Source organism: Mauremys reevesii, unplaced genomic scaffold, assembly GCF_016161935.1.
Source record: "Mauremys reevesii isolate NIE-2019 unplaced genomic scaffold, ASM1616193v1 Contig8, whole genome shotgun sequence".
Lineage (NCBI taxonomy): Eukaryota > Metazoa > Chordata > Testudines > Geoemydidae > Mauremys > Mauremys reevesii.
The window spans coordinates 191,958-209,697 of NW_024100895.1; the positions used below are offsets into that span (position 1 = coordinate 191,958).

Here is a 17,740-nt window from a genome sequence, read left to right on the forward strand (position 1 = left end):
AGGGAAACAATGTGGCATCATATTGGGGAAACACCACAAACAGGATTCATAATGTAAACCATGAGCAAAAGACCCACCAAATAAGTTTTGGCAGTGTCCTTTTCCCCTCAGGGTCTTAAGTCCAATCACCCCAAAGTCCAACAACCCAAAGTCTCTGTCCCTGGTCAGTGCTGCCCCAGAGTTCAAAAGTTTATCTGCAGAGTTTTACTCCCCCTCCCCCCAGCCTGGGTGGAAATGGGGGGCGGTCACACAGGGTGTTAAGGGGCACCTTACGCACCACTCCACTCCACTCCGCTCCCTGTTAGATGGGCTGCTCCAACATGCTGCAAACTGCTCCGCTCTGCCAGTCGCTTAGCGATAGATCTTCAGGCTCCCCCACTAGTTAACACAGCACTCAGTGATCTTAGCTCAGTAAGCTTAGCTCTTTTAGTGATTTCAGCTCTTAGTGATTTCAGCTTATAGCAGGTGAGCCCCAGTGCTGGTGCAACACTGGCCCAACGTGAATTCAGCTCAGCAGCCTCTGGATGGACTCCTAATGGAATCAAAATTAGCTTTGCTCTTCAACAGTAGTGGAGGAGGAGCAGCAGCAGCAGTAACTGGTGCTCCAGGCCCTCAAAAGGGACCCATGCTATCAGGCAGGCACACCAGTCCCCAACCTCTCTCAATTCACTGGTTTTTGGCACCCGCATCCCTTGTCTAGCAAGTGCTACTACATTGATGGTGAGACCCTCTGTCATAAAACAGTTTCATAGTTCCTTATTCACATAATCAGGGTGACAACACTTTATTCCTCCTGCCCCAATAACAAAGAAATTGGGGATCCCACAGCTGTGAAAATAACCATCCCAGGCTGCCATGGGCTATGCTAGGCGGGGTGGGTGTGCAAATGCAAACACCTGAAATTCCTTTCCACACTCGCCATAATTCACCACCAGATGTCAGGGTAGAGCTCATCCTGACTCTGCTTACAATAAGAACGGTTTTAGTATGGGGGAGAGGGGGGAAGAGATTCCTGAGTAAGGCTCCCAGTAGGCAGCCCCAGCTTTGCCCTGGGAAAGGCTGTAGAACATCCCAGGCTGCAGTGTTGTGATAACCACAACTCTTCACAGAAACCCCACAAGCATTCTCAGTTGAAATGACTGTAGTGTGTGCAGTCTGTTTGTGGGGATTGGTAACAAATAGAGGTGTAGTAAGAGGAGGAGGCCCTGAGATACAAACCTTGGTATCAGAGGCCTGGTTTGAGGCCTGAGGCCTGAACTAAAGTAATGGTCAAGACTTTGCTAACATAAAGCAAAGTGAAGCTGTGAGCCAGAGGCAGGCCCTGCTCACAGGAGCTGGCAAGGGAAGGGCTGATGCTGCAAAAAGAGACACACCTAAAAGGTACTGAACACTAGAGATCAGAACATTCACATACTCGTACACTCCACACGGATAACAAGGAACAGGCCGACCCATCCCAATGACAGGCCTAAAGGGTAATATGATGGATAGAGTTGTTTTGTTCGAACCAACATGTACAAGGTGAGAGGCGGCACCTTAATACGTAGAGAGGTTGCACCTCATGCGTCAGGAGTGATGTGTAGCTTGTTTGTACCTGTGTATAAGATGCATCCCTGGGGCGGTGTCTTTGTCTAGCCAAGGGGGCAGTGGAAAGTCCCGCCACTGACTGAGCTGAGTCCATTGCCAGGGGGCACATACTCGTAGTATGTCCTGTAGAGTACAATCTAGAGGGAACTATCATTGTGCTTCGTTTGACAATAAACCTGGCCGACGTGCCTTTGTACCTTACTAGAGTCTGTGGTCATTGGGGGTTCTCTCGGGATCTGCTGTGCCAGCGATCTGCGCAGAGCTGGGGCAGCACACAGAGGGAACATGCACGCAGCCGAGTGATAGCAACATTGAACAGAGCAGAGCACCACACCGGTAGCATCTGACAACACTGGTGACCCCGACCGCTGATCTGGTGAGTAAGCGAACCTGCCATGGTAAGAATCGCAACCTAACATGGCAGCAAACCTCAAGCTAGGAAACCCCCATATCCCCTCCCTTATGATCCCCACGGAGTTTGATAACTCATGGACCCGCTGGATTGCCAGTAAGGGGGGTCCATATGAATTGAAGAATGGGGAAACATGGACTGGCGTATGTAGAGCGATGGTAGAAACCGAGGCTCTGAAAAATAAAAGTAAAAAAGCAAGAATTCTGCAACTAATGTCTATGGCAGTCAGATGGTTGAAACAGCACGCCACAAATTTGGCAGGGCAAGTAACAGTAACAAAGAAAGAGTTAAAAGAATCAAAAGAAGCTGCACAGCCCTGGAATGCCCCCACCCCCTTTGCAGGGTGGCAAGCAGCCCAGAGACAACCAGCACAGGAACAGAGTGAAACACTGGAAACAGCTGCAAGGAACCTACAAAAAATACATGTGCCGTCCCCTGTTGTAAATATTGGTGGTAAACAGCAGGCTTCAGGTAGCTACCCTGTGTCTGAAGAATGGGGACAGATGTAGAAAAAGAGGGCTCTAGCAACATTAAAAGATGAAATGGGGTCCACTGCATTGCAACCATCACCTTATGATAAAAGCCGGGTTCCAGTTAAACTTAAACCGGAACCTAGACTGGTGCCTGTCAGAACGGGACAAGTAAGTGCACAGAAGGAAAGAGTAGCAAACAATACTCTCACTGAATTGGTAAATCAGATGAAGGAAAATATGGAACAGTTCACAGAGCACATTAGGAGACAGGAGCTGCGACTCGATCGCAGCGGAGTGAATAAAAAAGAATTTCAAAGTAAAAAACTGAAATTAAGCAGGTTAACACCTAGAATTGATGCATTAACACATGGAGCTGCCCAAAAACAGTTAACTGCAGCAAAAAAGGGCACTCCCACTATCCATTTGGCATGCACACAAAAGCAACAGACACTGGGGGAACAAATTCAGGTTTTACAAGAGCAGGTAACTACCCCCAATCTCCTCTCACAGCCAGGATGAAAACCAGGGGCGCAGTTCCCAACTGTGCAGGTTCCCAATTGCTTTGACCCACGGAACCACACTCCGTGCTCATATCTAAAAATAGAACCTTCTTTCTCAAATATTTTTACATACCGGTTAAATTTTGTCTTTATATGTTTTCTCAGTTTGCTAAACTTGCTGCTCCTGCCTGTACTTTCAAATACCTTGATGGAGTTAACCTCTCTTGGCTCAGGTCTCGCTACCTTCCTAGTTTGCTCCTCAACCCCCCACCTCTCCTCACTCCTGCTCTCTCTTTGTTTTAAAAGTTAAAAGTTATAGTTTTTACAGAGATCTCCAAAAAATAAAGCAATTGAAAACAGAACAAAACAAGAAACAAAAAGAAATTAAGGTAAAAACTTTAAATAAACCCAGTAAATTAATTATTTTAACCCTTCAGGAATGCAACAGCTGGAATTATTCCTAACTTTCTTGAAGATATGGTTGCCAAGCAACAGAAATGCACTCTCTGCTTATAACCTAACCACTCACTAATATTTGAAACATGGGCTTTTCTTATTTCCATATAGCAGAGTTTTAAAATAATGTTAAATACAAAGTAATGCAAAATTCCTTGTTACCAAATTAATTCAATACATTTGACAAATATTAATATATTTTTATCAATTTATGTTACAAGTTTTAAATAAGGTAATAACTTGTTTATTCAAATGTGTAACCCTTTTTACTTTTTATTTTTGGTTGCGTTATTTTGTATAGTTATGAATAGAATTCTGGCGCCATTTATTTTTAATTGTAAAGTTTGTCCTGTATGTCATGTGTGTGTCTTGTGTTCTATGTTGTGTGTGTCACGTGACTATTTTTTATTATTTTTATTTTGTTGCAACAAAAATCAATTTTATACCCTTTTAAAAATATATATGTAGATGTGGTACCAAGCTATTTTAAGATCATGGTTTGGGTATAATCATAGTATTATTAACACCAATTTTTTGTGCAAAGTTCAAAAAGGTTTCAGTTACAAATATATGTACATATATTTCTGCCTCAACAAATAATGCAACTGCAAACAAAAAAATTCTCTTTTATCAATCACAGTTTTGTTTTTTAATTTTTTTAAATTGTTATTCAAAGAAAAAATCTAAGGGGAAACCTCAACATTAAGGTAAAGATCATATTAACTAAATGTTAATTTCTTGTTTGGGCTTTTTATAAACTTGTTTGCACTTTTAAATATAGTTATAAGAATGTCATAACCAAAAAGTTTTAAACTAACAATTTATGCATAAAGCTAACCAAACAATTTCAACAGGTTTCCACCTTTGGCTCCCAAACATAACAAAGCATCATGAAAGTATACCCTCAAATACCCTCAAAGTATTTGCATGTATCTATATTTAAAATGTATTTTGGTTTAATTTTCTAGTTGGTTTAATTTTATATGCTTTTCTTTTGTTTTGTTATGTTATGTTAATGGGAAGCAATGGTTGTTAAGGTTTGTGCTCCTAAACAGTTAACAAGAATGAAGTTGGTATCACAAGCAAAGTAACTCTAAAAAGCTTGTTAAAATTATGTTACTAACTCTTTTGCTGAAACAAAGCGTTCAGCAAGGGAAAGCAATACACCTTCTCATGGAAGATTGTGAGCATTTATTTTAGCTGTTAAGCATTACATTTAGTATGAAATATTAGTAATGCACCTCAAATGAAAATGAATGTCTATACAACAATTGCAAAAGTATAGCTTGTGTTATAAAAGACTCGGTCCCTATTACATTGTTCTTATTACATTGTAAACAAACTAAGTAAAACTGTGTATTAAGTTTGGATTACTGAAAACAAAACCAAAAAAGGAAAAACAAACAAAAAACTTTATTATGTTAACTGACAAAAGTTGTTTAAGTTGCATCCCACAGACCAAAAACGCCAGAAAATATCACACCTGGAAGACACCAGATGACTCAGTATACAGTGAAGAAACCCCCAAGCATCAAGAAAAGAAAAATGAAGAGTTTTATAAATAAGAGACTGGTCAAATACACCTCTATCTACCATATATGAACAATTAAGTTAACAAATCAGCTAAAAACCACTAGCTGGACCAGGATGAGTTGTCATTTAATTTCAACTTTGTTACTGTGTAAAAACAACTATTATTGCTGTACAACTGTATTATCATTGTACTGCTGTATTATTGCTGTGTTGTTTTATTTCTGTACAACATGTACAATGTGCATAACCTGCTAAACTGTTTAACCAACACACAGCTAAAAATCAACAAACAAATGGCAGCAAACATGAAGGCAAGGATAAAACAAATTGGTAAAGAAATTAAGTTACATAGTAACTACAAATTGGGTAAACAAATTGCCTGTTAGTACCAGTCATAATTTGGGTCAGTAACACTGCATCCTAACTGAGGCACATGTTATTCAAAACAATCTTGTTCAGTGTCTGGGTACCAATATTAAATCCTGACACAGCAATATTTCATAAATTGGTTACTGTCCATTCAGTAGGTTATCTGGAAGACAGCATCCATAAGAAACAACTGGATCTACATCAACCAATGGAACAGAGAAGCTACCCACTTCTGTTTCCTGCCCAGTGAGGCTTACCCGAGGGTGACAACCAGCAGTAAGGGTAATAACATGAATGGACAGTACTGTGTAGTAACTAATTACAATATATTTATATATAAAGGCCTCAGTGGTAGTGTCACTACTCCAAATTTCTGTTTTACTTCTCATATACATAGCACTGTGGGACACACTCTCACAATCCCTATCCCAGTATTTCAAAACACTCAGCCTACTACTAATGAGGAGACAGGTGATAACTGGAATTGCCCTAATAGGAGTGTGTTTCTATCTGTGTCACCAAAGTAAAAGGGCCAGAGCCAGGGCAGCACACAGGGGGAACACACGCACGCAGCCGATTGATAGCAACATTGAACAGAGCAGAGCACCACACAGGGAGCATCTGACAACAAGAGGTTATGTAGGATATTACTTTGTGAGGCTCTTTCACTGGTAAAAGATCCCGCAAACCCACAGAGTGAAAAGGTTATGCCTGAGCCCTAGGAATGGGCGAGGGTCGGTGCCTGTAGAGTGTGTGAGTGAGAGAATTTTGTGTGGGTAACAGGACACCAGAGAGTGAGGTTTCGGTACCAGTGAACAACTCTAGGGGCCTGGTGATCGGTGCCGGGCTGGAGGAGACTGACGCTGGGCCTCAGGGGACCGGTGCCACGCAGCAGGAGAAAATCAGATCTCTGGCTATCAATGCCCGGGATTGGGCGACTGACCCCAGCCTGCTGGGGAACGGCATGTCGATGCTGGAGACCTGACTGGGGATGGAGACCAGTGACAGGCTGGGGGCCACCGAGGGGACCCAACACGACCTTCCCCCTTGACCCCACTGTCTGAGATGGCTCCCCAGCGGGGCTGGCGGTCCCTAGGCGTGGGAGGAACCAGGCCTCTCCTAGTGTCCGGGTACCTGGAGGATCCTTCAGTGACCTGGGTACCGTAAGCGGTGTGACCTCCCCCGCTGTCGCCTTTGATGGGAAGACGAGTGGCCTGACACGGGGCGCATCTCGCCCCCCCCCAGGTCATCCCAGTCTCCTCTGGGCATTGGGCGGTGCCCTCTGTCGGCGCAGGTCCTGCGCTGCTTTGCCAGTGCTGGGAAGGTCAAGCGGCACCAAGGGGGCCCCGATGCTGGGGGAGGAGGGGTCACTACGCACAGAGGCCGACGTGCTCGATGCTGAGTCCCAGCGGTTCGGGGTCCAGTCTCAGCGCGGCTCCCAGTCGAATGTCCCTGTCCCTTTGTGTGCGGGGCCTGAAACTCCGGCAGATCCTGCACGTGGCCTGTCCATGAGTCTCCCTCAGGCCGTTCAGACGAGTGCGGGGATCATACCCAGGCCTGTCACCGAGGCCTGTCACCAGGGCCGGCCCCAGCCCGGGAACAAGGGCCCTTTTTAGGGACTAACTCCTGACAACTGTCAGCTCTTCACAACAGTCCAGCAATGACTCTAGCTAGCACGTGCCCTGCTCTAGCCCAGGCTGCCCCGTAGTGGGTGTCTCCCTCCTCACACACGTCCCTGCGGGCCGGCTGGCAGAGGCAGCGCCACGGGAAAGGCTGTCAGAAACCCTTGGGCCAGTTTGGTTGCAATCACCACAGCTCTTCGCAGACACCCCACAGCTGTTCTTAGCTGCAGCAACTTTCCTCACCTCGGGTGCTGCTGCCAGCGGCAGGGCCCAGCCTGTGCCCAGCGGCTCCTTACGCCCCGGCTCCCTGCCACGGAGAGCAGCGCTGGCAGGGGGCAGCTGGGGGCAGCCCTGAGCGTGTGGCACAGGGACCCGGCACCGTCACAACGCCGGGCACCACGTCACACTGGGCTGAGGTGCACAGAGCTTCCATGGGCTGGGGGGGCTGAAAGGACCCCTGGCAGCCCAGCAGTGCTGGGGGGAGCCTGGGCCATGCCGGGGCAGGGGGGTCTGGGCCGTGCACGTCTGCCCCCTGAGGCTGTGATGGCAGCTCGCTCCTGGGGAGCAGGGGCAGCGAGGCCGGATGCGGGACAGTGAGGGGGGATCATGGCTGGATGGAGGGTAGTGAGAGAGGGGATCAGGGGCAGTGCCGTATGGGGGACAGTGAGGGGGGGGCATGGCCGGAGGGGGCAGCAGGGCTGGATTCGGGGCAGAGGAGCTGGTTTTGTGAGTGCTCCAAATAGCAACTGTACAAAACGGTTGAACAGAACCAGTCCCAACTTTCTCCCCACCTGGGCCTCGGGAGACCCAGAGACCCCAGGGCAAGAGCCACCAGCCCCACACGTGTCTGTCCCCCCACGGCAGCCATCTGGGGACCCCCCAGCCCAGAGCCAGCCCAACCCCAGCCCCATGAGAGAGGAGAGGGCGCCCTCTGCAGGGCAAAGCGGGAACAGCAGCCGCAGTGGAAGCACCAGGGGCAGGCTGGGGAGAAGGGAGGGGGGCCAGGCCCCCCCTGCAGGGCCAGTCACAGACGTCAGCGGGCAAAGGGCCCCGTGACCAGCCAGGCCTGGTCTGCACCAAACACTTGGGTGGAGGGAGCTGCAGCGCTCTGGGGTGTGACAAACTCACTGTGAGTGATGCAGCTCTGCCAGCCTGTGCCCCTGTGCGGGCAGCGCCGGGATTTCAAGGGTAAAGTCCCTGTGACCAGCTAGGCTGAGTCTGCACCAAACGCCCCCAAAACCCGGTTACCAACCAACGTTCTTCGAGCCGCGCTGCTCACGTCCCTGCCAGTCTAGGTGTGCGCCCACGGGCGCGGTGGGCAGAGGTTTCTGCCTTAGCAGTATCCCCAGGGCCGGCTCTGGTGCCCTCCGGAGCCCCGTGCTCAGGCGCTGGTATATCAGGTGCTGCCGGCCCTGCACCCGCTCGGTTCCTTCTCGCCGGCAGCTCCGACAGAGGGGCCGGCGGGTGGGTAAAAGCAGGGACGTGAGCGACACATCTCGAAGAACGACACGAGAGGGAGGGAACCGGTTTTTCTTTGAGCGCTTGCTCACATCGATTCCACTCTAGGGGATGCACAAGCAGACTCCACGGAGGTGGGCTCGGAGTTCACAGTCTTACCGATTGGAGCCTTGCTCTGCTGAAAGCAGCGTCACCTCGAGCTCGCTGGGTCAGCGCATAGTGGAAAGCAATTGTGAGAATGGATGACCAGGTAGCAGCCCGATGGATTTCTTGGATAGGCCCCTGCGCTCTAGCTGAGTGAGCCGGCACAATCGCCAGCTGGGGGATCTTTGCCAGCTCATAACCGTAGGGGATGGAGGCCGTGATCCCGGACAAGACTCTCTGGGTAGACATTGGGCAACCCTTCATCCTGTCCGTAGCAGCGACAAACAACTGCATTGACTCACAGAACGGCTTCGTTCTATCAATGGCCAAGGCCAGCACCCGTCTGACGTCCAGGGATGCTGCCTGCGTTCCTCCTCCATCGCATGAGGCTTCGGACAGAGGACGGTAAGTAAATGTCTTGACCAGTATGGAACGGGGAGACAACCTTGGGCAGAAAGGCGGGTGCAGATGCAGCTGGACCTTGCCAATATAAAAAAAAACAGGAGTACTTGTGGCACCTTAAAGACTAACAAATTTATTGTAGCATGAGCTTTAAGAAGTGAGCTTTAGCTCACGAAAGCTCATGCTACAATAAATTTGTTAGTCTTTAAGGTGCCACAAGTACTCCTGTTTTTTTTTTTTTTTTTTTTTTTTTTTTTTTGCGGATACAGACTAACACGGCTGCTACTCTGAAACTTGCCAATATAGAAGACCGTATAAGGTGGCTCTGACGTGAGCGCCCAGCTGGGACACCCTGCGGGCCGAGGTTATAGTGACCAAGAAGGAGACCTTCCAGGAGGGAGCAGGAAGCCCAGGGTTCAAAGGGGGGACCCATGAGCTTCGACAGCACCAGATTCAGGCCCCAGGGTAAAGGTGCAGGTAAAGGTGCAGGTAAAGGTGCTCCAGACCTTTCAGGAACCGCGCCGCCATGGGATGGGCGACGACCGACCTGCCGGGAATTGGAGGGTGGAACGCCGAAATGGCCGCCAGGTGGACCTTGACCAAAGAGAGCGACTGGCCCTGGAGTTTAAGGTTCAGCAAATAGCCCAGGACGTCCTGTGGTGGGGCCTCGTCAGCCCTAATGTGTTACTCCGAGGCCCGGCACGTGAATCGCTTTCCCTTCCCCACGTAGGCAGCGCTGGTGGAGGGTTTCCTGCTGTCCGGCAGGACCCGTTGGACACCAGCGGAGAGACGCCCGTTCGTCCAGACTCAGCCACGCAGCAGCCAGGCTGTCAGGCAGCGCCGCCAGGTTCGGTGCAGCAGGTTCCCGGGGCTCTGGGACAGCCGGTCCGGCCGAAGAGGAGCTGCAGGGGGCTGGCCGCTGACAGACCAGTGCTGGCGAGGCCACGCCGGGGCTATGGGGTGACAGTTACTTTGTCCTGATTCACCCTTAGCAGGACCCTGGGGAGCAGCGGCACCGGCGGGAAGGCGAACGTCAGCGTCCCTGAGCACGGGATCAGGAAGGCGTCTGACAGGGAGCCCGTGTCCCTGCCCTGCACAGACCAGAACCCGGGGCACTTCCTGTTCTGCCAGGACGCGGACAGGTCCAGCCGGAGAGTCCCCCACCTGCAGGAGACGAGGCTGACACCTCCGGGTAGAGCGACCACTCGTGGGGAGACGAGACGGCCCAGCTGAGGGGATCTGCCACGACGTTCCTGGCGCCAGGCAGGGGGGCGGGTACCAGGTGAATGGCTGAGCGCCTCCCGACACTGGGCTGAAGCCCTGGCCCCGCCCTGCCTGTTGATGTAACACACCGCGGCTGTAGTGTCCGTCAGGACCGGCACCACCCAGCCCTTCCGGTGGGGTGAGAACACCGGGCAGGGCAGGGGAACCGCTCTGAGCTCCCAGACGTTGATATGAAGGGCCAGGTCGTGTTACAACCACTGGCCCTGGGTGTTGAGCTCACCCAGCTGGGCTCCCCAGCCCAGAACCGAAGTGTCTGCGACCAGGATGAGCAACGGGGTCGTGAGGGGAACTCCCTGCAGCGCTGACTTGGGATCCAGCCACCAGTCCAGGGCCGAAAGGATGTGGCTCGGTCCTGCCTGCTGAGGATACAGACCGCGACCAGCCATGCTTGCAGGTCCACAGGTGAAGTCGAGCACGGCTGACCACGTCCGTGCAGGCAATCGCAAGCGGGTGTGGGCCATGGTGAGGATAAAGGGACAGGAGCGTAATTCCCAGGAGGACAGTGCAGGGGTCACTTCCCCTTTCCCATCCAGGGGACACGTGTGGCACACACAGAGCGGTCCCTCTGTTCCAGTGCTGCACCACCCCACAGAGCCGACCATCCTGCTCCACACCCTCTGCCTGGAGACAGCCGGGAGCCCCTTACTCAGCAATGGCCGAGGGGGTCACTGGTTCGGTCGTCGCACCAGGCGAGCGACTGCGCAGGCAGAGTGCTGGACGCTGCCGGGTAGAAACCCCCAGTCCCAGGCGCATGGCGCGCGGGCGACCCACGGCTGGGGACCCACAGGGACAGCACGTGACTGTCCAGGTTTAGCAGAAAGGCGCTGCCCAGACCCAGGGGCTCTGCCCGCAGGAGCCTGACGACAGGACAAAGGTGGGATTCTCCCCTCCCCCCCCCCACGGTACAGCTGGGAACGGAGCCCCGGGGGGGGGGGGATTTACCCCACTGCACAGCCCTGGCTGCCCCACCCTGTGCTCTAGCCCATTCTGCCCCCTAGTGGGTGTCTCCCTCCTTACACACGTCCCTGCGGGCCGGCTGGCAGAGGCAGCGCCACGGAAGGGCTGTAAGAAACTCCCAGGCCGCAGTTTTGTTGCGATAACCACAGCTCTTCGCAGACACCCTGCAACTGGGGACACTGACATTAGGATGTTAATGGGGTTTAATGAGCCTCACCTGCTTCAAATCTAGGAGTCAAGGCCCAGCGCACTGACTATTCCCGCAGGGCAGCAATTGCAAACGTCAGGAAACTGCCCCAAGACACCTTGGCAGGGGGAATCCGGGACACAGGGGAACTGGGACCCCCAGGATGCATTAAAGAAACTCAGGGCAGTGAATGTACTAAAAACAACCTGAAGTTCAATTACAGTATCAGTGTCTGACTAATTTCTATATTATCCCTGCCCAGCTACCTGGATGCATGTTGCAAAACATCTGGGTAAAAGTACAGTTTAAAATAATTGCCAGGGATCCTGATATGCAAAACCCAACACAACGCCCATTATATGGGCCACATGTGGTAAACTTGGATTATAGGGAACAAGTTATTATATCACCAATAGCATCTCAAAAGCAAACTGAGCTGGGCGTTACGGGGTTAAATGTGTCCAAGATCGTACCTCAGTGAGTCCCGTATGTACCAACTCTCCATCGGGGTGGGCAGCCTGGTTAAAATGATGGTATATTGAAAAGTCCATAAGGAAGAGAACCCCAGCGCTGGGGAGCCCTAACTGCGACACACCGGTTGTGGGTTTCACAGCCGCCTCCGACAGGCTGCGCTGCTGTGACACCATGGACGGGGCAGAGACACCCCCACCCCTGGGGCAGATCTGAGCAAGACACTGCTTCCCGGAGCAAACTGGGACAATGGACAGTGAACGTCTGGCCTGGGGCTGGACCCTGCGCAGACCACAGCCCTGTCTGTCCTGGAGCCATCGCCCTGCGTGTACTGACCCCTCGCCGGCCCGCAGCCAGTGACAGGGGCTCAGGCCAGGGGACGAATGGAGCCTGGTGCCCCAGCGCATGGTGGGGGATGATCCATGCGACAGGGAACGCAGCTCTCCCAGCTGGTGCCTGGCCAGGCCGTGAGCCACGGATTCCCCCAGGATGCCAGTCCTGACCTGGGTCCATGACACCTCCATGGGGGAGGGGTGACAGGTCTGCAGGCCAGGGATTGATCTGCTCCCTGGCAAGAGGTTATCACAGCTCCTCCGCCCAGGCACTGACAGCAGCAGGGGGTGATCACCACAGTGCCTGGGACTGGGACCGGCTCAGAGACGTCCCCCCGCCGGGGGGGGGGTCCCAGGCTGGCAGGGCTGGGCCAGAGGAGGGGTGAGGGCCGCAGAACAAACTGGGGGCCAGAGAGATGAGGTTAAACAGACTCGGGGCCTTGCTTTGATCCGGCGACAGATCCTGGCTGGAGGGCTGGGAAGTACTCGGGCCCATCCCACGCCCCACGTAGGAGCTGGGCGATTCCTGCTGGCCAGGGCAGGTTACATCAGGTGGTTTCTCTCGCTGCTGATGCTTTTCCCCTGCGAGTCGCTTCTCTGCTGAGCGTGACCAGGAGAGGAACCGGTGTCCCACGTCTGCAGGGTTGGAGGGGGGGGGGGCTGGGTTTGGAACAGGTTCTGGGAGGACCCGTCAGTGAGCCAGACCCACGGGGGTCTCACTCTTCCTCCAGGGTGAGCCCCGCGGCTTCCCTGCCTTCTTAGGCTGGATGCCTGGGCCTGCAGCCCCCACCCCCCGGGCGTTCCGGTCATCCTCCCTCCCCCAGCGGGGTCAGTGAGAGGGAACGTGGGGCTGGGCTGGGGCAGGGAAAGGGGAAATGCGGGGGGGGTGGGTCTCAGATGCTGGCAGACCAGGTACCAGCTCATGCCAAGGCCCCAGGTTATCACTCTCAGATCCCTGGCTGGAAACCGGCCGGGCTCAGCTGCGTGTTCGCGTTGTTAAAATGGGGATCAGACTGAGCGAAGGTGATCAGGGCTTTGTGAAATGCTGGTGAGTTGCTGCCTGCGTTAATCTCACCGATCACAGCTGTACCCCACGCGATAAGGCGATAGTGAAACGAAACAGTAAAGCCAGGCAGGAGAGACGCATGGCCAAGTGTGAAATGCCAGTGTGTGTGTGTGTGTCCGCCTGCCGACAGAAGGCCCTAAGCCCCAGATGGGTCACTGGGGGACATCAGAGGACACAGGACTTTGCTGATGGTTCCCTCCCCGTGAAGAGGAGACGCGCAGGAGCACTCGTCCCACCAGCTTAAACTCGGGGAGGAAGGGAATAACACTCCCCGTCAAGGAGCAATCCCTATCGGGCTGCGGCTTGGGCTCTGAAGGGGCAGGAATGACCAGGCATAAGCACCAGATCCCCTGGCTGTGCCAGGTCAGCCCCAAGAACACACAGCGCTTGTGTCTGCCAGGAGTTTCTATTTCCTTTTGAAACCCGGGACTGTAACTCCCCGGTGTGTTACAGTCCCAAGGGGGGTGTAAAGGGGGACCTGCTTTAACTTTGTAAAGCACTCCCCGTGCTTTGTCGTAGTTAATGAATCTTTACTGAGGTTATTACAGGACTGGCTACAAGCGTTGTCTGTGGAGTGAGAGCGAAGGTGCCACTGCCCTGGGGTGAGCGACTGCTCCTTTGGGACAGGGAGTGACCCGAACATCACTGTGATTTGTGGTGGAAGGGACGATCGATCGATCACAAGGGCAGGCTGGCCGGGGTAGCCAGACAGAGCAGAGAACCCCAGGTGACCGTGACTCCATGACTCGGTTGTTACAGGGCCTGCGGCGTTCACACTTGATACCTTGGTAAGAACTCGGCCAATTTCAGGTTTGTGCCCCGGCTCCTAACAGTCTAGTTAGGCTGCTACTAGATGAGGCTGGCACTCGGGAGCCTCTCCAGACAGCGAGAGAGGGTCGCTCCAGGGCCCTGCTGGGACTGAGAGGCAGGGACGGGTCCCCAAGCGGGGGCAGCGCGGACTGTTGCCAGGCAGAGCGCGGGGAGCAGACGGGGACAGGAAGGGACCGGCCCCAGGTTCTGCATTCTCCGGGCTGGGCGAGGGGCTGGGGGAGACGGACGGAAACTCCTGCCGGCCGGGGGATCCGACGCCCAGGATCTAACGCAGGGGCCCTGCAGGGAGAGGGGAGAGAAATCAGCCCCTGGCCGTGGGGCTAGCAGGACGGACGGACGGGGGATTTTCTCTGCCAGGCCCCAGGGCACCCCAGGGACTCTGCCCGGCAGCCGCAGGGCTGGATGATGCTCGGCAGGACCCAGGACCCTCTGCCCCCGGGAGCAGCTCGGGGATCGGCCTGAACAGGGACCGAGGGAGCCACAGTCTCCTCCTCCGCGGTGCCAGCGCCCCATTGCCCAGCTGCCCAAGGGCTGAGCCGGGCGGGTGTCATGGGCCGAGGGGCAGAAGCAGCCCCCCCACGGGCACCCCAGGCAGCCTGTGCTCAGTGTGGGGGGAGGCGGGTTTAACGGGGGAGGGGGATTGAAATTACCTGCAGGTTGGGGAACGGGGCGCCCTGAAAAACAAAGAGAAACATGGTCAGAGCCCTGGGCGGGGGGAGCCGGTTCCTGGGGGTCAGAGCTCCAGCCCCTGCCCCATGGCGTGGAACACCCCCCACTAGGAACCCAGCCCCCCTCCAGCCCCCAGACCTGGGGTTATCCCCCCTGTCCCAGGATCCCTGCCCAGGGGAGGGGACAGAAACGCTCTGAGCCCCGGGGCAGGGGCAGCTCCCTGCACTGCGAGGGGTCAGGGTCTGTCCCACCATGGGGGCTCGGCCGGGGGAGGGGAGAGTGGGAGCCCCCAGCCTGGCCCCGGGGCCCCGCACTGAGATCTCCCCATGGCCCCTGCTCTGCCCCTGCCCTAGGAGGGGGGAGGGTCTGACCCAGCCCCGGGCCCAGGAGAGGAGAAGCCGGGAGGCCCCTGCCAGACTCTGAGCAGCCCCTGCTGGGGTGTGGGGGGGGAGCCTGCAGCCAGGGCCAGATTCCCCTGAGCCCCCCCAGCCCCACATCCCCCCAGAGACACCCCGGTGCCCCGCCCCCGCCCGGAGCCGTTCACCTTTCTTATTCTTCAGGTAGATGAGGAGTCCAGGCGCCAGGAAGATCAGCCCCAGCACGAAGCCCCCGACCCCCGTCAGCATCTTGCTCCTGGCGGAGTCAGACTGCGCCTCTGAAACAGGGACATGGGACGGGACGGGTCAGAGCCAGGGGCCTCCGGGCCGGGCTCCCATCTGTGCCAGTGACCGGCGCCGGCCGGGGCAGAGCCAGGGGCCTCCGGGCTGGGCTCCCGTCTGCGCCAGTGACCGGCGCCGGCCGGGGCAGAGCCAGGGGCCTCGGGCCGGGCTCCCGTCTGCGCCAGTGACCAGCGCCGGGCGGGTCAGAGCCAGGGCCCCGGGCCGAGCTCCCATCTGTGCCAGTGACTGGCGCCGGCCGGGGCAGAGCCAGGGGCCTCCGGGCCGGGCTCCCGTCTGCACAGTGACCGGCGCCGGCCGGGGCAGAGCCAGGGGCCTCCGGGCCGGGCTCCCGTCCGCGCCAGTGACCGGCGCCGGCCGGGGCAGAGCCGGGGCCTCCGGGCCGGGCTCCCACCTGTGCCAGTGACCAGCGCCAGCCGGGGCAGAGCCGGGGCCAGGTCCTGCAGCAGCAGCTATGGGACAATCTGCCCCACACCAGGGCTCCTCCTGGTCTGTGATCTCAGAGCTCGGCTCAGGCCCTGCAGCGCGAGGTCTGAGATCCCTGCCCAATGTCAGTGTGAACTAGTCTGGCCAGCAGGGGCGGCTCTAGGCACCAGCAAAGCAAGCACCTGCTTGGGGCAGCCCATTTGCAGGGGCAGCAGGGATCCATCATGGCAGCTGAGAACCAACAGGGGGCTCTGGGAGCTGTAGTTCCTTGGTGAGCTCCCTGCCTATAGAGCCAGCCCGGGAGCAGGGACAGAACTACATTTCCCAGCATTCCCTTGGCCACTACCAACTGGAAAGGAAGGAGGAGGACCTCATGCGGCAGCGTGCTGGGAGTGCTGTGAATGGTGGTAGGGGGAGACCAGATTTTAACATTCAAAAAACAGGACACTCCATGGGGAGGGAGGGTAGCCCCACCCTGCCACCATCCACTCCCTCCGACTGCCCCCCACAGAAACCCCAACCCATCCAACCCCCCCTCCTCCCGGGACCCCTGCCCCTAACTGCCCCCCAGGACCCCACCTCCTTGTGACGGTGCGGTTCTGGCGGGACCCAACTGAGGTGCCAATTCAGGACCAATTGCTGAAACAGGGCAGTCACAGCCCTAGGCTGAGGTTTTTCCACCTCTAAGGCAAACCAAACCAGCCAGACAAAGAGGACTTCGGTCTCACCCCACTGGCTAACCACAAGTCACACAAGCAATTTCCTTAGACACTCCAGTCTCCCAGTATCACCACCAGTCCCACTCGTCCTGGGGATGAATGGTTATGAAAACCAACACCCCAATAAAAGAAAAAGGTTCTCTCAATCCCAAAGGACCAAGCCCCAGACCCAGGTCAATATACACATCAGATCTTACCCACAAATCACGCTGTTGCCAATCCTTTAGAATCTAAAATCTATAGGTTTATTTACAAAGGGAAAAAGGTAGAGATGAGAGCTAGAATTGGTTAAATGGAATCAATTACATACAGTGATGGCAAAGTTCTTAGTTCAGGCTTGTAGCAGTGATGGAATAAACTGCAGGTTCAAATCAAGTCTCTGGAGAACATCCCCCGCTGGGATGGATCATTCAGTCCCTTGTGTAGAGCTTCAGCTTGCAGCAAAGTCCCTCCAGAGGTAAGAAGCAGGACTGAAGACAAGATGGAGATGAGGCATCAGCCTTATATAGGCTTTTCCAGGTGTAAGAACCTCTTTGTCCTTACTGTGGAAAATTACAGCAAAATGGAGTCTGGAGTCACATGGGCCAGTCCCTGCCTACTTTGCTGAGTCACAAGGCGTGTCTGCCTTCTCTCCATGGGTCAATTGTGTAGCTGATGGTCCTTAATGGGCCATCAAGCAGGCTAGGCAGAACTAACACCAACTTGTCTGGGATGTTTCCCAGAAGCACAACACAAATTTGAAATACAGACAGTATAGAGCCAATATTCATAACTTCAACTAAAAATGATACATGCACACAGACAGCATAATCATAACCAGCAACCCATAACCTGGTCTTAGACACCTTAGATGACCCCCTTTACCTAAGATTTGGTGCCACTACAGGACCTTGGTTGCAACCCATGTTCTATATGGTCCCAATTTATATCAATAACGTCACACCCCCAACGCAAAATTGATGCAGGAAGGGATGTCACAAACATCACTGACTGCATCCCAAGAGCCCCCCCTCCTTGGGTCTGTCTCACTACAGCTACTGTTGGGCTAGAGGCCGTACCAGTGTATAACAGAAATGGTTTATCAAAGTCATGTTCAATAACATGATTGAATCTCTTTACAAACTCAAGGTAAAACTTGGTTTGAACAGTGAATTGGATCTGCTTT

At 54.3% G+C, this 17,740-nt stretch overlaps 1 protein-coding gene across 2 annotated transcripts in view; it reads right to left on the reverse strand.

Moving 5' to 3' along the window:
- LOC120394846 (HLA class II histocompatibility antigen, DR beta 5 chain-like) overlaps positions 1 to 17,740 on the reverse strand; it is a 63,982-nt gene that overhangs the window by 24,605 nt on the left and 21,637 nt on the right. Inside the window, exons 4-6 of one of the 2 annotated variants that reach the window (XM_039519006.1) lie at positions 15,298 to 15,408; positions 14,735 to 14,758; positions 13,733 to 14,363 (exon numbers count right to left, since the gene is read on the reverse strand). In XM_039519006.1, the coding sequence (XP_039374940.1) occupies positions 14,350 to 14,363; positions 14,735 to 14,758; positions 15,298 to 15,408 (149 nt within the window). In that variant the 3' untranslated portion in view covers positions 13,733 to 14,349. Of the gene's footprint in view, positions 1 to 13,732; positions 14,364 to 14,734; positions 14,759 to 15,297; positions 15,409 to 17,740 lie in introns of those variants that run through there. The other variant, XM_039519007.1, reaches the window with a different exon arrangement.